The 27348-nt window shown below is 43.5% G+C and overlaps 4 protein-coding genes across 5 annotated transcripts in view; 2 read left to right on the top strand and 2 right to left on the bottom strand.

Annotated features, from left to right (window-relative positions):
* LOC137878440 (cadherin-23-like) overlaps nucleotides 1–4151 on the top strand; it is a 106643-nt gene extending 102492 nt beyond the window's left edge. The window contains exons 21-26 of the mRNA XM_068718745.1: nucleotides 1254–1443; nucleotides 1760–1905; nucleotides 2028–2247; nucleotides 2754–2906; nucleotides 3147–3260; nucleotides 3970–4151. Coding sequence (XP_068574846.1) covers nucleotides 1254–1443; nucleotides 1760–1905; nucleotides 2028–2247; nucleotides 2754–2906; nucleotides 3147–3260; nucleotides 3970–4151 — 1005 coding nt within the window. The remainder of the gene's footprint in view (nucleotides 1–1253; nucleotides 1444–1759; nucleotides 1906–2027; nucleotides 2248–2753; nucleotides 2907–3146; nucleotides 3261–3969) is intronic.
* Nucleotides 4152–4171: 20 nt separating this feature from the next.
* Nucleotides 4172–6891, bottom strand: LOC137877894 (uncharacterized protein C10orf105-like). 2 transcript variants are annotated; one of them, XM_068718067.1, is made up of 2 exons: nucleotides 6796–6891; nucleotides 4172–5355 (listed from the first exon to the last, which is right to left on the bottom strand). In XM_068718067.1, exon 2 carries the CDS (start codon nucleotides 5341–5343, stop codon nucleotides 4846–4848), a length of 498 nt encoding a protein of 165 aa, XP_068574168.1. In that variant the 5' UTR covers nucleotides 5344–5355; nucleotides 6796–6891; the 3' UTR covers nucleotides 4172–4845. The 2 variants fall into 2 exon arrangements, with proteins under 2 accessions (XP_068574168.1, XP_068574179.1); XM_068718078.1 differs by having other exon boundaries at nucleotides 6802–6891.
* A 3891-nt stretch (nucleotides 6892–10782) lies between these two features.
* LOC137884111 (cadherin-23-like) overlaps nucleotides 10783–27348 on the top strand; it is a 34098-nt gene continuing 17532 nt past the window's right edge. The window contains exons 1-6 of the mRNA XM_068725809.1: nucleotides 10783–10835; nucleotides 10923–10978; nucleotides 12363–12512; nucleotides 13415–13543; nucleotides 13921–14049; nucleotides 14288–14515. Coding sequence (XP_068581910.1) covers nucleotides 10931–10978; nucleotides 12363–12512; nucleotides 13415–13543; nucleotides 13921–14049; nucleotides 14288–14515 — 684 coding nt within the window. The 5' untranslated portion in view covers nucleotides 10783–10835; nucleotides 10923–10930. The remainder of the gene's footprint in view (nucleotides 10836–10922; nucleotides 10979–12362; nucleotides 12513–13414; nucleotides 13544–13920; nucleotides 14050–14287; nucleotides 14516–27348) is intronic.
* vsir (V-set immunoregulatory receptor) lies at nucleotides 15599–27034 on the bottom strand. The gene is made up of 7 exons (XM_068725797.1): nucleotides 26672–27034; nucleotides 20910–21323; nucleotides 20649–20699; nucleotides 20446–20556; nucleotides 20174–20201; nucleotides 19341–19516; nucleotides 15599–17666 (listed from the first exon to the last, which is right to left on the bottom strand). Exons 1-7 carry the CDS (start codon nucleotides 26757–26759, stop codon nucleotides 17629–17631), a joined length of 906 nt encoding a protein of 301 aa, XP_068581898.1. The 5' UTR covers nucleotides 26760–27034; the 3' UTR covers nucleotides 15599–17628.

Below are 27348 nucleotides of genomic sequence, written 5' to 3'. Positions count from 1 at the left end.
TGCAGTCATACGCATAGGAAATTATTTAGCTGCTAGGCTGAAAAGGAAGCGAGAACCCATCCAGCAGAGCAAGAGAGTGGAATGGAGAAATGGTCAGGAAAGTGAAGTGAAAGATACACGAGTTGTGCTCCTAAAGCGTTGCTACATTTCCCATGTACCCCTGCAGTCTTGTAGCTATCCCTCAGAGTTCATTCATCCAGTGATGCGATGCATACTGTATGTGACTCCGTGCTCGGTGGACAGACACTGCTGCCCGTCCAGACATTTTTCAATAAATCGGACCACCCAGACTCACCGTCCTGTAACTGGCCCAAATGTAGCCCCGGCCCAACCAGTGTTTCCATGGTGACAAGAGGCCACCTGCTAAGTCCTCCTGGAGGTGTCCAGCGAGCCGATGAATTTGGTCGCTGTGCCCAGTGCAAGGATCATCCCACCCCACCATCACTACTGCAGCCTTTTACATTCAGCGCCTACACATACAGTGAGCCTCCTCTAATAACTCATTTCAATGCAGTATTTTCTTTTCTGCCACTCTGCAGTCAGACCAGGGCCACAGTTCAAAAGACGAGGCTAAAGTATTTGCTCACCATCTTTTAATGTGCTCTGCTCAGGCCAGAATTGATTGCTTGAACTGGAGAAGGCTCGACACTTTCACGCATCTTATATCACCTACCTTTGTCTGTGCAGTTGCTAATCAATGGGCCTCTGAGACGCCTGCCTACCATGTCCCCTTAATTATTAAATACCTGCAAAACCTTTGTTCCTCTAATGACCAATTAACCAGTTTCCAGAGTTTTTAGTCAGTGCACTGAATAATTGATCAGCTCTTTAAGAATCAGCCAGTGTTTTAGCTGGGCTCCTGGCTTCACGCATTCATCACCCATCGCCACTTTGTGTCAGAAAAGAGACGTGAACATTTTTCTTTTTGCTGACTGAGGTGTTGGAACAGTTGGAACGGGGCTGTGTGAAGATGCTCTGGGGGTGGGATGGGGATGTTCTTATTACTAATACCATTACGATTACTGTAATTCTTTTTCCCTCGCTGATTCATTTCCTCATTCCTTTACTCTTTTCTCCCGATATCTTTAATCCTTCCTGTCCCGATGTCTTAAAGTTCACCTCCTGAACACACTCTCATTTAACCACACAGTATAACTAGAGGATTGTTATACATAGGGAATGGAAAACATACCTAGTGTTGGGGGGTTGTTAAGAGTTTCAGAAAGTTGTTTTCCTGACTCTCCCATGTGCAGGTGTTGGCATTTGACCCTGACAATGGGGAAAATGGGACAGTGATGTACAGTATCAGTCCAGCAAACCCCTTCTACACCATCAGCAGAAGCACAGGGAAGATCCGCACTAGTGGGGTAACCCTGGACAGGGAAAGCTCCAACCCCAGGGACACAGCACTCATGAGGACCATTATCATCTCAGCTGTTGACAGTGAGTAGTGTGTATGTATGTAGTGGGATGTCAGCTTGCACTTGTATTTGACTTCCACTGTATAAATTTGCCTGATTCATGAAACACCTAAACCACCTGTAAGCGAGTTTAAATAGCTGTAAATCATCCTCAATAGAGCCGATCTGACCGATTAGCCTCTTTCTTCAAACCTCATTCCTCAAGTTTTATGTTGACCATGAAACTTTTTACTGTGGCTAATAAACCTCTTTGACCGTGAGGTTTGGGTTGTGTGTGTATGTGTACGCGAGGTGGGTATATGTGTGTGTCTTTACATGTTCTCTGGCGCCCCCTTTAGATGGCACCCCTCCACTGCATGCATCAGCGAGTACCACAGTGTTTGTCAACCTGCTGGATCTCAATGACAATGACCCAACCTTCCTCAACCTGCCCTTTGTGGCTGAAGTTCCAGAGGGACTGTCCATTGGATCCTCAGTTTTTAGGGTAAAATACGAGACTATATTCATGTATTATATTTCTATCATCTCCCTTCTTACCATCCATTGTGAAGTAGCCTTTCAGTAACCTCCTGTGTTCATCTCTGGGTCTTTCTCTTTCTGCTCTAGATCCAGGTGGAGGACCCGGACGAGGACAAGAACGGATTGATTACAATGGCGTTACAGATGGGAATGCCGCGCCTCGACTTCTACCTGAACACCTCCACTGGCGTCCTCACCTCCACGGCAGTCCTGGATCGTGAGCAGATTGGACAGTACCATTTGAGAATTATTGCATACGATGCAGGGAAGTTCCCTCGTACCTCCACTTCAACCCTCACTGTCACAGGTAAGAGTCTGCTAATGTGGCTGATGATGATGAGAAACTGGCTTTGAATTCCCTTTGCTGTCTCTGAAATGATCCTACATATGAAACTGACAAGCCACGGTACGATTGGATTCTGCTTGGCGGGAAGAGTTACCTCATTAATGCAGATAAGCACTGACTTCTCAGTAATCTGCTGGGAATGATGCTACCACCTGCTGGTGGGACGTGAAATATCAACCGGGCAAAATATTCTAATTGCTGTAAACATGGTGAAAAAAGAATAGGAATACAAAATAAGGGTTTCAAATGAGCATCAACATATTATGGACTGTTTGGTAGAGATCTGTTTCACGTCTCTTAACTTCACAGGAGAGTCAGGACCAGCACAACCCAGCTACAAAAGAAACTTTTGATTTATCACTAGTCTTTCTATTCGCTGCACCACCTTGCTGCCTTGTTTGTCCTCATGTACATCTATCTGTGTGTCCTCATGTCTCTCTGTCTGTGTGTTTGTGTGCGTGCGTCAGTTCTGGATGTAAATGATGAGACGCCCACCTTCAACCCTCGCGTGTACAATGTTTCCCTGAAGGAGAGTGTCCCTAGAGACCACATTGTAGCGCGCCTCAGCTGCTCTGACAACGACGCTGGCCTCAACGCCGAACTTAGCTACTTCATCACAGGTCAGAGGTCACAGTGGGAGTTGTTTTTGTGTGTCTGTGGGCTACAGTGTTGTACAGTTGTGTGGACTATGTGCACGTACAGTATCTTTTGTCCAACCATCCGTCTCTGTGTGAGTTTGTGTATGAGGCGAGCTCCTCTTGCATGCTTCTTTTAGTATCATAGCTGTACTGTATGTATGCAATGTTTTACCAATATGCTGTAAATATATTTGGAAATGTGTTTGTGTTTTGTATTTTTAGGTGGTAATCAGGATGGTAAATTCAGCGTGGGCTTCAGAGACGGAGTTGTTCGGACTGTCGTCGGCCTGGACAGAGAGACCCAGGCAGAGTACACGCTGGTCGTAGAAGCTATAGGTGTGTCATTTTTATAATGACAAGAAACCTTTATCATCTTTTATCATCCTAATTTTTACACAGTCCGTGTTTGTATTTGTTATAATAGGACATGTTTTCTGGCTTGCTTTGTTTGTGATCTTCAAAGCAGCTCCTTTCTACTTTTGCACTGCAATGATGCAAAATGTGTGATGCCTGCACATCTGCAGTGATTTCAGACTATTGCTCAACTGCCTTTGTTCCTGTTTGAAAAGAAAGAACAAAAACTCTGAGGTTTTCCTGTTTTGGAAACCATTGAGTCAGAGTGGCTTATCTGCTGGGGCGGGGGGGGCAGAGGCGACACAAGGGGAGAAGAGGCAGAGATAATGTAAACCTGTGCAATAGAACAGAATTACACATATTGTTCTAATTCTTAAGCAGCTGGAAATTACCCAAGTTTTGGTGAGCCAACAATGTCCCAGTTGTATGTCTTTATAACAAGCGGTTTTTGGTTTCTGCTTTATTTTCTGAAGATCAATGGATCGTTTAAAGTAACACATTAATACAGAACCTGTTCCATTTTTGTATATAACTCGTAGTGATATATATCTATGGCCTTAGCCGGTGAGATGTACAGCCATGAAATGAAAGCCAAGTATTTGTAGTTGTCCTGGTGTCAACCCTTTCAATTAGCATTAACCTCAATGATTGCAGCTGATGTGTTTGTGAATGTGTCTGCTTCCGCACATAGACAACGGTCCAGCGGGCAGCCGGAGGACAGGCACAGCGACTGTATTTGTTGAGGTGCAGGATGTCAACGACAACAGGCCCATCTTCCTACAAAACAGCTACGAGACCAGCGTACTGGAGAGCGTGCCCCAAAGAACCAGCATCCTCCAGGTAGAAAACACAAACACTGCTAAACACATCTAGGAACAAACCTAAATGTCACTTTATTTCTTAACACAATAATCACAAAACACGAATAATCAGTCACAAGAGTGAACTCTTTTTGGCTCAGGTTGCATTTGTCTTGACTGTATTGTAAAACAAATCGTCTTAATTCTCATTAATTACTAGATGGATGGGGACATCAGGACAATTATCAGTGTGAAGCAGAGGACTGATAGTTGGACCCACAATTTGAATGGGATTTTATAATATTCTTAAATTTGGCCTTGAAAATAGTCAAAATTAAAAAAATAAAAGAATTATTAAAAAAGTCATTATTTGAACTAGTGCATTAAATCTTTGTTTGTACAATTCCTGTGCATTATATCTGTTTAGTTTTTTTTAAAGCAGCTTTTATTCTGCTTGGAAAAAATGTAATGTAATCAAATCAGAGGGAATTTATTTCTGTTCAGAAGGTGAATTTGATGATGCATCAAATTCTTGTTGTCGTTGTTGGATTAAATAACTTTTTATCTCTATGTATATAGTACAGCGCTATGCTATGTTGCTTGCTGCAGAGGGTGAAATGATCAGACACAAAAATGTGTAAACCCCGCTTCAATGACTTTTGGATCGCCTAAACAGTTATTAATAACGTCCGTAGCACCAGCCGTAAGATATACAGTGCATCACTTGTTGTGGGAGGCAGTCAGTCAGCCCTCAGCCGCTCTTTGAGTCAGATTTCAGTGACATAGTCAAATAGACAAGGCGTAGTGAGGTGTGGCTCCACGCTGGCTTCTGGCTGCGGTGTGTGTCGGGCCGGAGGCTGGGACGCGTGTGTGCTCTCACGCTCGTACGGCCTGCGATGGGGCGGTCGTCTGAAGGAGATGTTGTACGAACGCCGATACGAGCCCAGCCTCTTCCACACCTTGAGCTGGGGCTCGCTGGACCGGCGTCCTCCACGGGTCAAGCTCTCGCCTGGGCTGCAGCTCGCCTCAGAGTCACCATCCTGTTCCGAGGGCCGGCACACTGCCAGGAAGGCGGCTAACCCTGCCAGCAGCAGCGATAAGCCCAGCACCACCATGATGGTGAGTTCTGGGTCGAAGATGTCTGGAGAATAGGATGGAGGCAGTGGGCTGGTGGCAGAGATGGTGGTGGTTGTCAGGCTGGACAGAGTGACATTTTCTGTGTGTGGTGTAGAGGTGACGTTGGAATCTGGGTCAGTGGTGTTCATGTTGTCTTGGCCCTGGATGGAGAAAACAAAATTAGATTGGAAGTGTGTGTGTGTGTGTGTGTGTGTGTGTGTGTGTGTGTGGTCAGCCTCTGTTAAAGTGCCACAGCAGCTCTCTGCCTCACTAACCAAGCCTAACCAAGCTGAGTAGGTTTATTTTCCCTTTATTGGGATCATACACTCAAGTGCTTATGATAAACGTACACACACTTAAGCGCACACATGCACAAATATACACAGAAATGCCTGCATGCACATGCAGATGTGTTTGGCATTTGCGGCAATTATGTAGCTATTAAATCAAGGACTACAAAACAGTCAATGCTTGACAGGCTTTCTTCGATGTAAAACAAATTGGGTTTATTAAAATGCCCCTTGTAAAATGCAAGGCACCCACCTCTTCTACCCCGTTCCCCAATTACCCCCCCCCCCCTCCACCTCATTCTGTGCGCCCCCATCTTCAGCATAGTAACATTTGTAAATGTCATCGTCCTTAATTCAGCGGAGACAAAGCAAGGCTTATCGGTTTAAGGGAAACACATTGGGACGTGAAATTATTTTTAAGACCAAATGCCAGGAAAGCTGTGAAAAGGCCAGTGGAGCAGGATGGCTCGTTAGAGAGTCAGTTCATTAGTCAGCGCCTCCAAGCACATATGCCACACGCACGCACGCACACACACACACACACACACACACACACACACACACACACACACACGCGCGGCTATTCAAAAACAAACTTTCTTTCTCAGCCACACAGACTGTAGACTGTGCTGCACATATTCGTGATTAGGCACGCTGCTCCTAAGCTTGGCAGCTTAGCTGTAAGGTACTCTCCTCTCCACATTGTTGCTCCTTCAGATCTGACTGCTCAGCTAGTTTTGAAACAGTGATTTCTTAACTTCTTTACCAGCACAATTTGTCTAATCTATTACATTTGTAAAGTCTGTAAAGTTCATTTATTAGCAGCATACTTGCAAAATGCATATAACATTTTTCTTGATTGCTCTCTGATTCATGGTATTTTTCACCATATGTTCTCTGTATTTTCTACTTAGTGGAATAAAAATATGAACGGGGAATAGAGTAACAGATCATAGATCTGCAGCCTCAATTTGCTAATATTCAAATCTACCTTCCAGATAAATCCTAATAATACTAAACCAAATGTGTACAACAGTCTCCACTACAGACAATGTGCAGTTACTCAAGCACATGTCAAGCAGCTCACATGTCCAGATCTGGATTTTAGGAGTTTCATTCCAAAAGACTCTACAGCAGACTTAAAATATAGATTATAAAAGACATTCATGAGATTGTAGGCAATCTTAGGATCATAAGATTTGAAATGATTTAATTATGTTTACTAACTCAAATGCTAAGCAATTAACATGTCTTCTTCAATACTGAATCTTTAGTCATTTGGAATAAACCCCATCAAAAATGTATACTTACACCCACACTTTAGAGACTCTTTAAAACAGCACCTTGCTTAGTTCCAGTAACTGAGGTCAGACCTGTTTCTTGGCTTCACACACTTGTTTTCCCCCCTTAAACTGCTGCTTTCCCAGAGACAGAGGGGAAAGCGCTGGGGAGGAAGAGGGCAACAAGGAGGAAAAGGGGGTAAAATGTGGGTGACAGCATTACGACAGAGTTATCTCACTGCTGTTTTAATCCCAGGGAGCCAAAGACAATAGTGTGTATTCTGAGCCATGCACAAGCTGAGTGACTAATCTCTCTGTGATTACACTCCACATGCTTACACATACAACATCTGGCTCTGCAATGTGGTGTTACACTTTATACACCCCCTTTTATGGCCTAGTGGTGCAGTCCGCTGTGTAATACCCTATTCATCACTCCCCAATCTGACCCCCCAGCCTCTTTTTTTCTCCCGTCTCCCCCTCCCCTCTCCTCCTCTTTCTCCGCTTCTCTCCACATCTCTTTATAAAGCTAATGAGACTGAAGTTGGGCCCCTCTTCACAGGGAGAGCGAGAGAGAGCAAAGGAGAACACACAAGGGCAGGGAGAGAGAGAGAGACTGTGTGTGTGTGTGTGTGTGTGTGTGTGTGTGTGTGTGTGTGTGTGTGTGTGTGTGTGTGTGTGTGTGTGTGTGTGTGTGTGTCTGTATTTCTGCGTACCTGAGTGCACGAAGTGTTTTGAGTGTGTGTCTCTGTATGCCATTGAATATGCACTTTGTGGGCACCTCCACAGAGTTTGACACATCCACAGAGGAGCAGGGTGTGACATGAAGTGAGCCTCATCCAGCGCCAGCGGCTCTGTGCCTCTCTGGATTCAGAAGTCAGTCTTATGACATGGCCCATTCAGCAGCAGCCCAGCATGCTCCACTATTTATCTGTGTACGCTGTGGAGCCGTGCTGTCTGCGCCGGGTTTGTTTTTTTTTTGGGGCTGCTTCTCTGCTTCTGGCTCTCTGCCTGCGACAGAGACGGAGAGAAGTTCTGCCATTATGGACTTACTGCCAAGCCATGTTGGGGTTGTTGTGGCAACAAGACACTGGGCACCAGTGGATGTGTGGTGAATGAGAAAGAAAATAGTGATTTTTCCATCTGTTTGTAGAAACCATTGAAAAATGTGTATGACATGAACTTTCTATCCGGTGACTTTATGGGAATGGACGCACCACAGAGCTCAGAGAACTGAGAAAAAGACTCACAGGTTACCAAATCCAACTTCTCTGTTCTCTCATAATGACATGCATATTTTAGCAATCCCTTTTGTCAGACTGCAAAAAGAAAAAGTTCAAATTTTGAAATGATACCAGTTGTAAAGGGAGATATATGCCATTGCTGTACCTTGCAAGCAGCCGGATGTTTTTTGTTTCCATGTTGTGGACTTTATGCATGTGTTTGTCTGTGCAGGTTCAAGCTACAGATGCCGACCAGGGGGAGAACGGCCGAGTTCTGTACAGGATCCTCACTGGTAAGTGCTGCAGTACTTTGATTTGCCTCCCAGATGGCCTTTGCACATGGTCTCCTTGCTCTCAAACTAATTCAAAGAAAGCACAGGCTCCCAAGATGTGACTAGATTGAATCATTAGATTTATTTTGGTAGCGTTGTTAATCCAGTTGTTCAAAATGGGTGAAAACAAGATGTCCACGAGAAAGTTTCCAAAATTTTAGCAATTCAAGCTTTTCTGCCTATGGGCAGGTATGATAATTACTCTAGTTTCCACTGCAATTTCTCTTGTCTAGATGCAGTCAGAGTGAAAATACCAGTAATGACTGGAAGTTAATTTGCATTGGAGGCGACTTAAATTATCCAATTGGCAGACTAGATTAAATGTTTTGCTAAAATGGGTATTTTTGTAGAAGTCTGTTGCTCTGTCTCACTTTGCCTTTCTCTCTCTGTCTCTCTCTCTCTGACGTGTGTGTGTGTGTGTGTGTGTGTGTGTGTGTGTGTGTGTGTGTGTGTGTGTGTGTGTGTGTGTGTGTGTGTGTGTTTGTGAATGCATGCAGGGAACAGCAACAATCTGTTCAGCATAGACAATCAGACCGGGCTGGTGACAAGAGGCCGCAGGGCACTGGACAGAGAAACCAGCAGCTCCCATGTGCTGGAAGTGGTGGCCTACAACAGTGACGAGGGCAGCATGAGGAGCTCCGTGAGGGTGAGGAAGAGGAGGGTAGCTTGAGGGGGGTGATGCTGTAACGTGTGCCAGTCACATCCCCATGTTTTATGCAAAATTTGTAGAATAACTTATGTAGCAGACAAACTGTTCTGTCTATAACAGCTTGAAGCGTGGCTGGCATTTTAAAAAGGAACAGTCCTGTCGACTCCTTGTGATAGACTTTGTCTACAAATGTGGACATCAGAGGATCCAGACACTCAGATATATATTATTTATGTCTCATTTCCGAATAGATAGAACGACGACGAGAAGTTTTTCTCAAAGAGTACATGTATAGTTGATGTGCCACAAATGTCTCTCCCTGCAGGTGATCATATATGTGGACGATGCCAATGACGAGCTGCCAGTGTTTACCCAGCAACAATACAACCGTCTGGGCCTTAGGGAGACCGCTGGCATTGGCACCTCTGTGATTGTGGTGCGTGCCACAGACCCTGACACTGGTGAGTCCAGTCTCAGAGATGTCAGTTCAAGTGTCAGGTCGGATCCTCGTACCATAAAACAAAAAGAGACATTTTGCTGACTGTGGCTTTAAACTTCCTACTTGCACAAGGCAGTTGTTTACGGCTTCACTGATCCTAACACTAGTGGGTGCCACTGCAAAAGAGGAATATCAAACCTCTAAACAATAACATGTTATTACATCACACGTGCACACACAAGAAAAACATTCACTGTAACTAGCATTTAAATCTCAACTTCTGCTCCACAGTGCAGACTTCCTCTATCCACTTCCCGTAATTTTAAGTGTTTCTGATGCATTAGGTGCTGTGACATACATTTTCCAAAACATTAGATCAGGCCTGAAACCGAAATAACCATAACATAGGCCACAAAACAGTTAAGTATAACACAGAATGGAGGAAACTCTTTGCATGTCGAAACTATGGCATCAGTGTAACAATGTTACAAGGTTTGCAAGTTAATGAGTTAGTTTTTAAAGTTATTATTTGAAGCCTTTCTTCCTGCTCAGGTGACGGTGGAGCTGTTGCTTACGCTCTCGTGTCCGGCTCAGACCGCAAGTTTGAGGTGGACGTGAGCACTGGCCTGGTAACCACTGTGGACTACCTGGACTATGAGACCAAGACCACCTATTTGATGAACGTCTCGGCCACTGACCAGGCGCCACCTTTCCACCAAGGCTTCTGCACCGTCTACGTCACTCTACTTAATGAGCTGGACGAGGCCGTGGCCTTCTTCTCCGCCGGTTACGAGGCTTCGCTCCGTGAGAATATCGCCACGGGGACGGAGGTAGTGCAGGTGCGGGCCCAGTCGGCCGACAACTTGAATCAGTTGACGTACCGCTTCGACCCTGATACGTCACCTGCGGCTCTGGCCCTCTTCAAGATAGACAGCATCACGGTGAGTGGAGGAGCAGCGGAGGAAAGGTCAACGGCGCTACGAGCACAATGTACATACTACCTCTTTTCTGTGTACGCTTCAAAGACTGTATTCACCTTCTGTCAAATAGAATGCATCCATTAACCGCAGGGTGATTCAATAACACCTCTTCCCCTGTGATTTAAGCTTGTTGCTGCATGACTGTAAGCTGATCAAAGAGCTTGTTTGCTTTGAAGCCATTTGATTCCTTTGAAAGATGGAAAAATGGGGATTTTTTTTTGTTATTCATTTTTATGATAGTTGTTAGTCTCTGTCCTCACTCACTGTCTGTCACATTAGAAGATTTCTACCGTTTATGCAATCTTTATGGAGGCAGAGATATGTGCTGATGTGTGTGATGCTTCAGGGCCGCATCACTGTGACAGGCCAGCTGGACAGAGAGAAGGGGGACATGTACACCTTGACTGTTGTAGCTGATGATGGAGGACCTAAAAAAGACTCCACCGTGGTATGCTTCATTCTGAATTGTGTTATTTTATCGTCTTTTTTGTACATTCTATTCATTACAGCGTGTGTTGTGTCTCGTCTGTTGTAGAAAACTTAATGGCATTCCTCTTTTATTCATTGCATCTCTCATTGGAAGTGCAGAAGGTAAGACTTCCTGTTTTTTTTAAGATGGTTTAGATCAGGGGTGTCAAACTCATTTTCACTCTGGGCCACATCAGCATTATGGTGCCGGTTGTAACTGTAAGACTGTATAACTGTTACTACTCCCTAACATATTGTTAAATAACCGTCTCTGCATTTGATTATTGTTTATTCCAGTGTAACAATATTGTACATGCAGTTATATAAATGTAAAATGATATTTAAACACATTTCTGTTATTATAACTAAGAAACCCACATTACTCTATCAAAGATCAAACTTTTAAAGAAAATAACAAAGACAAATATCATCAAATACAAGTAACACAGTAAGCACATTAACATTGCTCAAAGCTATTTTTGTCACCTCTCTGCATCACTAATGTTCCTCCCCGTCATCGTCCCGTGCATGGGAGCGACATCCAAGAGCTCCTCACTGACGGTCAAGTCTGCCTTCAGCCTCTTATAAACATTGATGGATGATGTATGATGTATCCGTGTCGTCTGCTTTCATCAACAGCTAATGAAGAAGACACGTACCTGCTCGTCTCTTAGCTAGCTGTGTTGTTAGATTAGCTGCTAGTTCCTGAACTCAGTCTGATGGTGTTTCTTCACAAACTGACATTTGTAAAAGTCTGTATCTGGTCGGAGCTCACCTGCTCACACACCTTTAAGCATGCACTGGGCTGTAGCTTTTGTAAATATATTCTGCTGCGATTGCAGTCTGCCTTTTAATTCTTGGACAATTTTATGTTTTTCTTGGAGGCTAAATTTAGCTCCGTGTTTGGTGTCAAAATGCCGACGTAAATTGTATTCCTTCATCACAGACGCCGCCTCATAGCACAGAAGACAGACCGGTTTTCTCCTTGAAGCACAAACATGTATTCACTTTCCCATCTTTCTTTAAATTTTCTTCCCTCTGCATCAATTTGTCTCTTCGTGGACATTTTGGGATTATTTGTCGATCATTTTCAACATAATCACTTGTTGGAAAACCACTTTACGGGCTGATGCCTCTCCTGTCCACCTGTTGTGATAGTTTTAATGTCGGCACACAGACAACATGCTATCTCAGAATTTCGACCATGAGGATATTTTTATTTTGAAGTCTAACTTTTAATTTTTTTTTTTAATTAAAAAACAAAAAATACAAAAATTAATTATTATTTTTTTGCTGGCGGATTTGCGGGCCACATAAAATGACGTGGCGGGCCGGATCCGGCCCGCGGGCCTTATTTTGACACCCCTGGTTTAGAGTATGAAAGGCAACAGGAAATTTATTAATCTGCAGTATCTAAAATTTCTAGGATTTGGGTTATTTGATTAATTTAACTGGTAAGTATTTCGTTAAATTGCAAGTTATTGAGCTTATATTTTGATCTCGACAGGTTTCAATCACCATTCTGGATGAGAATGACAACAGTCCAGAGATTGACATCACATCAGATACTTCAGTGGACGTCCCAGAGAACACACCCATGGGGAAGAAAGTGGCAGTGGTGCTGGGAAGGGACAAAGATGCTGGATTAAACGGACTGGTGAGAATAAAGAGGGAGACAGTTAGAATAAACTAATATCTTGTCATCTCATCAACAGATCATTATAACAATAATTTAACAGATTTTTGCAGTAATTACTATAATTAAAAAAGATTATCACCAAAAAGACGAGCTTTTCCAACATGTGTGTCCTACCTTGTGTTTGACAGGAAACTTAACATTAAGTTATATACAAATATTAGTGGTAGTAGTAGTGTTATTAGTATTTATATTGTCATTTTGTTGTTGTTAGTATTATATTAAATCATCTTTATAGCACTAAACAAAGTTACTTTACAGCACAAAACATTTTCCTCTAGTGAAATAATGCTATATTTCACAGTTTTGTCAATAACATATGGTGACTCAAGTGAGGTTACCGGGATCATAATCTGAGCTTTTGGCCACGTATGTTTACACATGACAGTAATTTGACTGCGGTTTGTTGTTGCTCTGTGTACACACACGGTTCCAAGCACCACGTGTTTTACTGTTTCATGCGACCGACTATACATGCTGAAGACTACGACACGTTGTTGTTAACAGCATGAGCGTTTTAACCTTAACTTTGTACAACCTGCTTGTATTAGCTTTTCTCTCCACCAACCCAGCCTTCTCTTGTCCCTCAGTTATAATTACTTAGTTTTTTAAGGGCCTTTCTTGCCTATTTGCCTGCTATTGGTTCTGTTACTGCATTCTTCAGGTTGTGATGTGATTTATTCAAGATGTAGAACCTACACAGCCAAATACAATTATTAAACTATTCATACATTATGAGTAACTTTATGGTTTGGAGTTTCTGACTGAACCTAAGCTGTTATTATAATGTTTTTCCTTCTTTCACTGTCCATCTTTCTCTCCTCTTTCTCTTTGTCTCCTTCTGACTCATCACTCTCTCTCAGGTCAATTTCACTCTGGTGGCAGGCAACATGGAGGATGTGTTCAAGATCAAGACAGTGAACCACACCTACGGGGAGGTTTTTGTCAATGCTGCTCTGAACAGAGAGTCAGTAGACCGCTACCTACTGAAGGTCAGGCAGCAATCCGCATGCAGTTATGATCTTTCACCACACATCTCTATGGCCACGTACACCACAACCCTGACTAACAATAATGGTTCCGTGTCACACTTGTTTTATCGAAAAATAAAGCGACTTTCTTTGACACAATATATTAATGTGTGGTATAATAGTGTAAGTTTGGACGATACAAATAACGTGTGCTTTTCTGATCACATTAAAATATTATTCATGTCAATATATTTACTTAAAAGAAAGCTACCAGCGTACCAAGACTGAATGTAGAAGCACGGAAGAAGACACTTCTCTTTGTGTTAGTTTATGTCATGTGTCCAAATGCATGGTCAGACTTACACACTAGTATATGGTGCATGTGTGTGTTGTTACAGGTGCGTGCCATTGACAATGGCTCACCTCCCAGACACACAGACCACTCGCTCACCATCAACATCCTGGACATCAATGACAACGCACCTGTTATTGAAAGCCTGAAGGGCTACAACGTCAGCATAAGTGAGGTGGGGATGCACTCGCACATCACATGGAGCATGATGCTCATTTTATCCACACGTGATTTGCATGTTTCTATCATTTTGTATGCATATAGCTCTTCAACAGAAGCGGAACAATATAGCTACTGTTATAATTGGTGATTTTCAGTTTGTATTATAGCATTTACCATTTGCAGTCACAGTTTTGTGTTTATTCTACCGTAGGTAATCGATAATGAGGCCTCTCTTATCATGTAAATTGTAGAATGTTGGAGGAGGGACGTCTGTCCTCCGTGTGATAGCGACCGACGAAGACATCGGTCCCAACGCCATGCTGTTCTACTACATCACTGCGGGAAACCAGGACCTGACCTTTCGCATGGACCGCGTGACGGGAGAGATGGTGACACGGCCGGCGCCTCCCGACCGCGAGCGCCAACAGGAGTATCGACTCATCGTCACTGTGGAAGATGACGGCACGCCACCTCTGTCGGTAAGAAACAATGAACAGAAACGAGTGCAACACTGCAAAATCTGATGAACTGAAACACATATCAATTCCAACATGTTTTTAGTCTAGTATTAAATCCTTATACATATGTATTTATATGTATTTATATGTATTTTTATATATATATATCTTTAAAAACCCTTCTTCGTGCAGTATGGTGCTGTAACCTCGACAAAAGTGTATCAATCTGATCTGTTAATGGGGACTTGAAGTTTGCAGAGTCTGGTCATTTGGGGGATTCAGCATCACATCTTCTTACTGAGCCCTCTTTTGGTACTACAAACAATCATACCTAAAAGATGTGCTTTTTCCGTCTGTTTACTGCCTCTTTGTCTACCGGCCTTAAGCCATGATACAGTACAGATTAGATATTAAACATAGTAAGAGCATATATCTTCTCATATAGCCCCCATGGCATATTTAAATGCATGGTTGGTTGATCTTCTGTTAAGCTGTGAAGAGACAGGAAACACCTTCGTTTGTAAACAGGAAAGCCACAAGTCATATTTCCAAAAAGAGGAAGAAGAGTGTTGTTGCTTTTCCTGTTGTCTGTAACATTTAAAAGGCTTTATGAAATGTGTTTATGTGCACAGCTAGAAGGAGTTATGTACTATATGTGTCACATGTTGATGACTTGTCATCTGGCAGTCAGTTGTTGTACTGTATGTGTTTTATTTTGAACTTGGCTTGTCTAGGTCACAGTGAGATATGGGTGGTAACAAACCTATAATAATGCAGTTCCTGTAAATACAAGATATACATAGCTAATGTCAGACTGTGGAAAAAGCACTGAAGAGAGGAGATGGCCTGCAACAGGCCTCCCCTCCTCCCATCTAGCTCTCTGTCTCCTCTCATAAAACAAGATACTAAGATTGTTTTATCATTTTCTCCCCTCAATGCCAGTCTCCCTCTGGTGTCCACCATCTTAGAGGCACACAGGCGGAACAACCTTGTTCCATCTGTAATGGCTCCCTAGGCAGCAAGTGCCTCACAGCCTTGTGTGGTGATAGTTTTGGAACCCTGCCAGCTGAAAGGAACAATGATTTCAAAGAATAGACACATGGATTTAAGGTTTAAGAGCTCCACTTTATTATACAAGCTACAACCAGGACAATTTAAATGCAATAAACAGTGTATTCGTTTAATACAAACTTTTTACAGTACAAAACACACCATTAAATGCCGATGCAGAATCGCATGCGAGTATGCAAACACACATTTAAACCAGACTGCAAAGTTATTCTTGACACTGTAACCCGAGATTTGAGAACACCACAAACACACACACACACACACACACACACACACACACACACACACACACACACACACACTCACACACACACACAAACACATACAAGCACACTTGAAAACACAAATATTCAAACATAAGACTTTGGTTTGACTAGTTATCAAAGTATTCAAATCTCAATAAACATACAAACATTATACCCTGTCCTATATACCTGCTACACATCTTTTGGAGATGATTTCCGCTGAGCACCTGCTGTACACATTGAACCTCAATATGAAAAAAACACCAGTGTTTTCTCACAGTCACACACAGCCTAATTATTAATTATTGATATTAATTAATAATGTGACTTCAATCACTTCTCATTTTCTCTCAGTCGACCTTGATACGATTTGGTTAACATTCCAATGTCATTCCTCCACACATGTGCTGAATCGTATTTACTTAACATCACATTGCACAAAAACAATAGGAATGAACACTAATATACACATCTTATCAAATAAAACCAGACACATGATACCAGAGCAAAAAAGATCGTTGAGATGGCAGTGAATCAACAATCTGTTCGGATACATTCAAGAGAAAATCAATAAACATATTATTCTTAATTAACTTTGAATGACATTCATCAACAACTATTATCAATATATTTTTTTCTAAATACTACCACATATTCGTATATATTTAAGGCCACTGTGAAGTGCTGAAGTATAGGAAGGAAGGAGAGTATTTAGAGCAGCAGAGCTGACGGTAACTGAGGTAGCAAAGGGGGAAGAGAAGAGAAGCTGAGGCCAAGTGGATATGATAGAGAGGAACAGTGTAATGCCATAAAACCAAATTATTCTCTACTTGAACAAGGATATTGAGACTTCTCTGACCAATGAGCTTCCTTTGGTATGAAGCTATTAGAGCACTTTATTACAATGACAGGGATGCTAGAGAGCCTTTGGTCGCTTTCACACCTGTGGTTTGGTTCTTTTGGTTCCCGTCCACTTTGTGACGTATTACAACTGAAGTGAGACGTGTTAACATGACGTCACAAGGACTGACATTCAGTCATCCTTCATCAACCGAATGTACTCTAGTTACTGACGGCAAGTGATAAATAATATTTATCGACCATGTTGCCGTGGTTACCAAATGATGTAACGTCATAATATGGGACACTGTTTCCATAACGGTTCCAACCATCAGCAAATGGATCGTTGGATCGCAAATGGAACTTTAAAAGATACATTTTCTGTCACATGATCGTGTGGATGGTCTGCTTTGTGTTCACGCCACAAACCAACCGAACCAGAGTAAGAGTGCAGCTCTTTGGTTTGAACTACAGAGAGCACGTCAGCCCAAATGAACCAAACTAAACGAGCAAAAGCTCCCTAGTTAATTTGAACTGCACAAAATAAGTTAAGTGTGAAAGCAGCCCCTGAGTCCACAGAAACTGTTTAATCACTCTTGACATGCCAGCACAGCACATGGTGTGACCGCCCCTCACCCCCCTCAACACTTTGGATTTGTCTCAAGCAGTGGGCACCTGTTGGGCAGCGTGTAGATGGAACATCACACACTAACCCTAACCCCGCCACAACACAAGTGCACACAAGCAAAAGTTTGCTTTTGGCCTCCAGCTGTTGTTGCAGGTGGAAACAGTTTTTGAGTAAAAAAAAGGCAGCCCGTTCCCTCCTGCGGTCCAGACAATGTACAGACAACAATCCAGCAGAGGTTATTGTGAGACAGCTGATAAGGGCAACATCACTCTGGATGCAGAAAGAAGAGGAAAGGAGTTGCAGTATTTCCAGGTCAGCAGTTAGAGCAACGAACGAGGTTCCAACCCCCTTTAAACCTGCAGGAAGTCTGGAGATTCCAGGATGGTGTCTGGAATAGAGAACAGTGCAGGTCAGTGAGAGCATAGAAAAGATGGCAGGCCATCTACATGTATCAACCCGCACAACTGCACATTTCATGTCTGTGTGCAGGGACTGAAATTTAGATATGAAAGAGTTAAAAAATTGCACTTCCTGCCCAAAAAGGCAGACGGAAGACGTGACGGCGTTTCTTTTTTCCACACCGCCCACTCCATAGATTAAAACAAGCACACACAGAGACTGATAGATTTCTCAGAATAACCTGTGTTTTTCTGGAAACCCATTGAAAAGCAGAACAAAAAGGACTCGAGCCCGAGTTGCAACATGTTGAAGATAAGAGGGAACTGCTGCTAGTTAAATTCCTCTCAGCAAAAGGTCAGCTGTCCGAAAAAGATGAACAAGGAAGCTGAAGTGTGGCTTTCATCCACATAACGCGAAACCTCAGACAAGAAACCAGGCTTGGTATTCGGTATAATGTTTGTAGACTACTGAAGGAAATGAGCTCTGACAGGAAAATCCACTGTGACAAGTGTAAAAAATATCTTACATTTGTCAATTATCATTAACGGAGGTTTTCCCACTAGTGGCATTACTCATTACCAGAATTCTATTTGGGCACATCAGGCAACACAGCAGCATCTCATAGGACCCAGTTTTACCTTCTGTTTATGCAATATAATGTCAATGAGCTCCAGTAACTTTCTGAGACCTTTCCATGTTTGAACACTAAACTGTTGTAGTGTGGTTATAGGTCATAGGAGTAACGTGATGAGTTGGGGTTTCAGTAGGTCGGTTCAGTTCTGACCATTCCCCCGTACCGTCACAGGCCGTGCTGCCAGGAAACGGGGCAATCCACCTCAGTATGCCTGGAATGTCTGCACAGGTGCCCCGGGAATCGGTAGAAAAACACTCAGGATTGAACCCCTTCACCGTAACTAATGTTTCAGTATTATTTCAAGTCGAGTCGGAGAGAACGGCTGAAGGGGCCATTAGTGTTAAATGAGAGTGCTGATGGGTGGAAAATGACTTGCGAGGGAGGCGAGAGAAGAATTCAGAGGGTGACAGCATAAGGAGGTGGTTTTACTTGTGTTTGGGAGAGAATGTAAACTCCCCACAGAACATTTTTTAGTCACATAAGACTCAACCCAGCTGTTCTGAGAGTGAGCGTGCAATTTTGCACAAGAATGTCAGCATCTTTCCGCCAACACTTTGACCGCACACAGGATGTTTCAGCAGAAACGCGCACAGCCACGGTTGATCTTTGATTTCATCAGAGTGTTTTATCATACCGCCTGTACATTTTGAAATCGTTATTTCCAGAGCTATGTGCTTTGTGCAATACGGTTTCGTGCCACCGCTCGAGTACGTTGTTTCGGGTAACAAACGAGAATGTCAAGGGAGTCAGGTGTAGGTGTATGCATTCAGAATGTAGTTAATAAGGCAAGTCGTGTTAATGAACTCCCCTGACATAACTCATACTCTGCTTCCTTTGTGTTATGGTGCTGGTCAGGAGAGTTTTAGCCATGGTAAATAGTGTCCATGTTGTTTGATAAGCTTGTATCAATTTGTCTGTCTTGGCCAGAATATTGTGTTCCCTGTAGTATGAGTTGCTGTTGTGTTGTCAGGATGTATAGTTTTGTGTGTGTGTGTGTGTGTGTGTGTGTGTGTGTGTGTGTGTGTGTACCTTCTATTGGAAAGAATACGTCCCCGTGTGCAGGAGGAGAAAGGGGGGTTCCTGGCTCAGACAAAAGGTGGCGTCCTGTCTCCGATGATTGCCTGGTCATGATCTGAGACACGGTGCGGGTCTTAATCTGTGGCGATCCCCCAAGAAACACAGGGTTCTCGTGGCCTAGAGCCTCACTGCAAACACGCACGCACACGCAAGAAAGGGAAGCATACCGATAAGTAAGACATTGCCGAAATGACCCAATAAAGTGTTTCAACATTCAGCTGTTGCTCAAGACGTTTACAATCTTTGTATGTGTCGCTTTTATATTCTAGCAGTAGTCAGAGCTTCAATACTTAAATGCACTTATAATACTACACCAAAATGGTTTGCAGTAAGTTGTGTACATACACGTGAATTAATTAAGTCTCCCTGTTGTGAGCCATAAATCGCTTTCCCTTTGTGCTATAAAGTAATTACATTTCCCACAAAATACATTCTAGTGGCACACAACATAACGTACAGTGTTAAGGCTGCCAATGTTCTTGGCTGAAGTCCTTTCTGTTGTACAGTAATTAAGACTTTGCCCCCAAATGAATGGTGTACTGATTCATTGATGTTATAAAGCTATTAGATCTTTAGTGAACAAAAGTTTAAAGGAATTTTCCGCAGAATTGTAACAGGCTTTGGTCTAGTCATGTTTCGTGACTGAAACTATCTATTGTGTAAGAAATGTTGTGGCCACTTCCTAGTGGAATACCCCTGTATACAGTATTATTATTCTAAAGAGCAGCTGTGTTTTGAAGCCGGCCCATGAAACCAGCTGCCTGACAGACTGTGGGAAAACGTACCTGTCCATCCTCACCAGCTCTTGTGCACCTGGGAGAGAGAGGAAGCGGGAAATGGGCCATTGTGAATATACTGAAACAGAGCGGAACACTACAGATCTACACACTACAGTGTGAATGCGCTTCCTACTGTGTGAAATACAGTTAATCCTCCTCATAGACAGGAAATATGTGTCAGATGAAACACTATGGGGAACCCAGTGTGAGACGATTATGTAGCATGGACGTGGAAATGAATGCGCGTGTGCTTGTTTGTGCGTTTCAGTATTACGTACGTCTGCTCGACTGGGCGTTCTGCCTCTGTTTGTACACAAGCACCAGAATAAGAGGCAGAGACAGCAGGGCCAAGATGCAGGCTGCTATGGCCAAGGCCACTGGCACGGAGCCTGGGGAAGCAACAGAGAGACTGTGAGGTAAATACACGGAGTAACTGGCTAGTCATACATTGGCTTTTGAAGGCTTGAATAAGGTGACATACCTCCAGCTGGTGTTGGATCCCAAACAGTGCAGTCTTGAGAGCCATTTCTCCCTGGCAAGAGAACAAAGACCGTTTCTCACATGCAGCATATCACAATGTAACTTTGGTTTGGGTTTCTGCCTGTTAATTGCGACAGTTACCATTCACCGCAGTGTATGACATTCATGCCCAACGTTGTAGACCACATTACATACGATCAGGGCCCCAGGAAGAGACACACATCCCAATACACTTTCACACCCACACATTTGACGTCCTTACGTGGTGTAACGTGGAGGATAACGTGGCTGTGGGGTTTCTGCAGGAGGGTGCTGTGTTTCTGTTCCAGCTGGAAGTCTAGGAGCATGCAGCAGTAGCGACCCTGGTCAGAGTGGGTCACGTTCTGCAGAGCCACCCAGAAGTTGTGCTCTGTAGCTCCAAATTGCAACCCTGGCGCTAAGCTGTGGTTGCCACGTGAATGCCCAATGGTAGTATGGCGCGGGCCCGTCCTTCCCGTGCAGTGCCGATCACTGTGGGGCGTGAAAAGCCAGGCACGCCTCAAGACATCGGTGGGGTGCAAGGTGGCCCCTTTCTGACCACACACCAGTTTGACGGTTGCACCCTCGGGACAGGTGTAGTGCAGGTGGGGGGCCGAAACACTCAGAGTGGAGTGGGCGTGAGACATGTCGCCTTTACCTAGAGAGAATAGACAAGTATGGTAGAAAGTAGGTAACAAATATAACAGGTATCAACTTCTGTTTCGTGGGGTAGACCTTCAGACAGTCCTTCCTCCCTGGTTGTGTACCACCGCAAACAAGCTTTTACCAACCAAAGGCTTTAGGTTAGAGATGATTAAGTTTTGGGTTAAAGCCTGCAGATCCTAGTAAAGCAGGTGGGATTTGTATGCAGTAGAAATTACAGGAAGTGTTCAACCCAGGGAACACAAGTCCCTGAAGATGACGAAGAAAAGCCAGAGGAAAGAGGGGAGTGTATTTAGTAAAAATAAAACAAGTCACATGTTTACTTTGATGGCAGTGGCAGCTAGTTTTTCAGAGGGTACAAAATCCAATAGATTCATATTCAGAAGCTGCATGAAACAAAACCAGTAAAACATTAAAGCATCGACATTTTAATAGAAATATGGATACATTAATGCTGATGCATGTACGTCATGATGTTCCTTAAGTGCTTGGATATGCTTTGTAAAGGTAAGAGTATAAAAACAAATCATAGCAACTACCCATCTCAACATAGATTTAAAGCTGAAGTCAAGATGATTTCCCATGGCCTATTTCTGCACACTTTATGCGTCCTTGGTTTTTTGTGCATTTCGGGTCAGCACAGTTTCCTGTGCTGCATATAGTCGTACTGTGGTTGAAGACAGTGCTGGCTAAAGTAAAATTATACTAACCTCCTGTGGGAGTTAAATTGCCTGTTCCTCTCAGAGAGAGACGCATTGTACAAAGTATACAGCTTCTCATGTGACTTCAAATTAGGGAAAGTGTAGAAATCTGACCGTTGTTTTGCTCTGATCATTTTCTGCGACATACGCTGACTATTGCGGCGTGGTATCATTACCCAGTGATTGCCATGAAATGGCCATTCCAAAAAACCAAAAAGACAGCTGTGGGATGTATCTTTACATATTACATACTCACACCGTAAACCACATCCTGTTCTGACTGGTGCATTGGTGGAATGCGCCAATAGATGGATGGACTGAATGATTATCTCATTGCCATAACACAACAAAACAAACATATCCTCAGGCTAAGCAGTGAAGCCACTCTCTAATTCTTACAAGCAAACAAAAAACAATGCAGACACATCATAAACTACCCACAGTGCAGCACCAACACACATAATTAATGGCTTTCCATATATCCAGCATGTAAAACAACAGGACGACTCTGGCTTTGTCTGCCTAAATAGATTACTACCATCCGTAGTCTTAACAGATTGTATTTTAGCAGCCAAGAATGCTTAGCGCTGTGAAGAAGACAGGAAGGCCGCGTGTTAGTGAGTGTAGTGTGTTTGGGTGAGTATTATTACAGTTGCTCCATGGATCAGAGATTTTGCAATAAAAATCGGTGTGCGTGTGTTTGGAGGGTGACTGGTGGGTGCCAGGGTTTGAGGAGAGGACTTCCTTCCTGAGTCGTCCTGGCACGCAAACACACGAAACTCCTCCTCCTCCCTAGCTCCTCACTCCTTAAAGCTAAATGTGAAGGGCCACAGCTGCTGCTGTACGGCTCTTTATGGGTTGCCCCTCTACCCATACCCCAATCAGTTATGATGTCACTGCAGGTGTATTCCATCTGCTGTCAAAGTCAAAACGCATGCTGTTACATCACAGCTTGGACTGAGAGTTAAAACCCGTAGAGAGCAGCGGAGCAGCAGTTTTGTTTGATTCACTGTTATTCAACAATGAACTTGTGTTTTTTGCGCTACCACTATTTTCCTCAGAAGGCAGCAGATGCAACATGCAAGATCAGCTAGAACATAAATGAGGAAGCAAATAAATTGTTTTAGTGTAAACGTCAATATCAGCGTTTAAGTAGTTGGCTTACACTCTGCTGGATGGGAAATACAGTAGCTGCCATTGGATTAGCTGTGCATGTTTGTAGAGTCAGTATGTGTGCATCCTGTGTGTGTGTGTGTGTGTGTGTGTGTGTGTGTGTGTGTGTGTGTGTGTGTGTGTGTGTGTGTGTGTGCGTGCGTGCGTGCGTGCGTGCGTGCGTGTGTGTGTCACAGAGTGCAGGGTACGTGCCCCGTTCCTGTGTGTGCGACTGAACTCAGTAGTAATAGGAAGACCAGGGAGGGTGATTAAAGTGAAACTGTTGCCCCTACGGCTGTTCCGGCCTGCGAGGTGGGACAATGGGAGGGGAAGCCCTTCTCCTCTCCTGTTTCACACCCGCCCTGCCTTCCCCCCTGAACTCGTCCCTGGTTTCTCTCGCCTTATTTACACTAGTGGAGATGGATTTCTGGCATATTCTGTATCAATTGGGTGGGGTTACCACAGTGTCAGCACTATCTGAGCCACCTTGATGTGGCTGCAACCAGGTAAAAACTGACAGCAAGCTCTGCCCCGTGTCTGCAACAGACGGGACTTCTTTCACTTTACACCAGACATCTGTGTTTTGGCTCCATTATGGATCTAAGTTTCCTTCTGTGATCTCTGTTCTCAGGATCCTGATAGCCCCTCAGGGCCCAGAAACAGGCCCTCCTTTGTTTTAAGCCTGAATGCCACCTGTTTAGGACATGTTGCCTCTGACAGCTTTCTTACAATCGGACATGCAGCCGAGCCTGTGTGAATTAATTAAACATGCCTCCATATCTCCTTAAATTATCCTAAGTTCAACCGTTTGAACCACTTTTCTGCAAGAGTATATCTAATTCTTCTTCTTTTGTATTGAAGCGGTGCGAATATTGAACATACCCGACTGGAAAATCTGGTATCCTTTCACTTGCGAGTTCTCTACCTGTGTTTGTACAAGTGCTGCTACACCACACACACCCACACACACACACACACACACTCGCACTCGCACACACTTTCAGACTCCACCCTCTTTCACACCTACTGTAATGGTAATGACTATCCAGCCCATTACAGGGTGTTAATGAAACCAGCAGGAGGATCCCAGATTAGTTCCTCCACACACACACACACACACACACACACACACACGCACACATTAAGAAAGTTCGAGAGTTTCAGTCGAAGCTTCTGGCGTAACAACCAGATGCATGAAGCATCTTTTCAGCAACAGGAAGTGTTAAAATGTGGTGCTTCAGACCCTACCTAGTGGGGATGTGGTTCAGGGTCAGTGAAGAAGGCCACCATGCTCAGGGATCCATGACATTTGATTGCAGTCATTTGCTGTGTACTTTACCTTGTGAGCCAATCTGTGATAAACTTGTTTGTATAAGTGTTTTTCAAATAAAGGACACACCAATCTCAACCTTCCTCTTCCTCTAAATGTACTTCATGCATTTAGCCACGTAACTAAATGCTGGTGGAAGGACGGCTTCCTGACCATGATTGCAACATCGTTTCTTCATTCAGCTGCAGCAACAATGCAGCTGAAACCTAAATTTTAAATAATTACTTAATTTAAACAAAGTGGGTTCATTATTATTAACTAGTTTGCCTGCGTCCTCTCTCACTTTGATGATATTGTTAAGCTGTTTCTATCTTTGCACATAGGTTGCTGTTTATTGTTGCAGTGACTAGAAGCAGAGTCGAGGCTCTTTCAGTGAAGGCCAAAGCTGTTCAGAGAATCAGTGTCTCTTCTTATAAGAAGAGGTGAAGGCCACTGGTGTTAGGGGACTCTTTACTCGTCATACTTGCTGCATATCAAATATCAGACACCAAGGTTTCAGCTACACATGTGTGTCAGACAATTAAAAAGGTGATACCACGGAAAGTCTTATAAGAACAAGGGAGATCCCCTTCCTCCATTATCTAATTACTCATGTGGTATGTGCCCACACAACTGCTGCACATCAACACACTTGCTGACTGCTGGTCCCTGGCCGGGCCTGTTCTCGTCTATGACATTGACCCAGGAAGCCCTCTTTTTTAATCACTACACCCTATGATGTATTCATTTAGGACAGAGGATCAATGAGCGACACAAGCCATGTCACAGCAGGAGGAGAAAGTAGCCGAGACAGTGAAAGAGGGAGCAGCCACATCCTGTGGAGTTTATTGACCATTTTTGACTGTGCCATTGTCCTCCATGGGGAGCTAAATGTTTATCTAGACTGGGAGGAAAGGACTGAGGCCCTGATTATCACCCTGTTTATCTCAAGTCGAGTTTTGTGGAGGAGAAACACATTATTGGCAGCGGCACAAATGGCTGTTTTCATCATCGGCTTAGAGGAAGGAAACTTCCAAACAAAAAAAGACACAACAGGGCTGAAGGGAGCAGTCCTAAAGTCAGACCAGCCTATTAAGGTCTTTTACTGGAGCCTCTGAGTTTAAAAGGCCTGCATAACACACACATAAAATTGGCTACAAACATTTAAATCCGAAACATGTTCTGAATAATAAATAAAGATTTTAGTCCAGGGTGGGTCAGCCTAAAAGTTCAGTAAACATCATTGAGTACTCGTCGCGTGAGCTTATCTAAACAGACCAAATCTTAAAGCCGAAAACTGATAACCTCTGCAAGGTTTCCGGGGCGTTTGAAGTGAAGCACCCTGCGTCTCCCGACTCCTCCTGCTCCAGTTGCCTAAAAGTCCTGCATTTGATTACAGCTCCCTCGATAACATGAACATGGATCGAGCTTTAACTTTTATTTCTTATGAATTATTGAACGTATCAGTCGCCAACATCTTCCTGCACATGCGCAGGCAGCTTTAGGAAAGTTCCCTTAGTGTAATTTGATGTATGCCTGGTCGTTTACATTTCTGGCCAGTTTAAGACTCGTCAGTCTAAAAACGTCACCGGCAGCCGTCCAATTTGCGGCTGTTTTTAAAAGGCTGTAAGAGCAGCACTATAAAGTGTATTTACACCCGCTACATCCCATGGGTGCGGCTTTAACGCAGCTTCACACCAGATGTTCTGTCTCAAAACAACAACAGCAGCAAACGAAGACTGGAAAGCGACTATGTTTACGCTCCAGAAATGTTAACGTCACTAAAAAAAAGTTTTTTTAAAAGTATATTAAGCATAACAAAGAGACTGAAATAAGGAGATAAATATATATATATATTTTAATTTGGAGTAACGCAAATCCACGAGCTTCTCAGACGCATCGCGTTCTTATTGGAAGTCAATTGATGACTTTACCGCCCGTAGTATTTCTACTTGTGGTCGACTTCTATCCGTCCAAACCTACTGCAGGGTCAACGTTACTTTAGCTATGTGTGTTTCGATTGACTTTTCGTTGCGTGCTGAAAACAAGTATCGTTCCCCATCATTGAATTCAGTCAATTGTCACTCAGAGGGAGTTGTTGTTAACAAGTCCTCACACGCGGAGCGGGGACAGTCACAGAGCCGGTTTAACAGATCTGAAGAGATCTTTCCTCGTGCTTACCTCTAGCGACGTAAACGAAAACGGAGCACAACCAATACATGGACTTCTTTCCCCAGAGTGATGTCCGACAGGGTAATCCTCGCTCCATGGCTGTCTGGAAGTTGAGCAAAAAAAAAAAAAAAGAGTAGCAGAGCAGTGTTTGACTCAAGCTATCATCAACTAACTCTGCTGGAAGCCTTTGTTAAACGTTTCCTCTCTTTCTAACACTATGCAAACTCCACTCTACTAAACAACAGAACACAGACGGCTGGTTGACAGTCCCTCGTCTCCAAGTTGACTTAACCCTTCTGTAGTCTACTCTGTGGAGCGCAAAAGCAACGCGATACAACACACTCCTCCCCCTGCTGTCACTCTTTCTCTCTCGCTCTGTCTGTCTCTCTCTCTCTGTGTCTCACTCTCTCTGTCTGTCTCTCTCTCTCACACTCTCTGTCTCTATCTGTCTCCCTCTCTGTCTCTGTCTCCCTCTCTCTCTCTCTCTCTCTCTCTCTCTCTCTCTCTCTCTCTCTCTCTGTCTCTGTCTCCCTCTTATCCCACACCCATGAGTATAGCAGATAATCATCATTATTAATCACCAAAATATAAACAAAATCAAAATACAAAAATGTACTGTTTGGCTTGGATAGTAAATATATATATTGGATAATGAACAATATATATATATATATATATATATATAT

This window comes from Cebidichthys violaceus, unplaced genomic scaffold, assembly GCF_023349555.1.
Source record: "Cebidichthys violaceus isolate CVI_PGR_0920_01 unplaced genomic scaffold, fCebVio1.0.p SCAF_10, whole genome shotgun sequence".
Lineage (NCBI taxonomy): Eukaryota > Metazoa > Chordata > Actinopteri > Perciformes > Stichaeidae > Cebidichthys > Cebidichthys violaceus.
The sequence above is the reverse complement of the archived record's forward strand: the minus strand, read 5'-3'. Positions and strand labels throughout refer to the sequence as shown.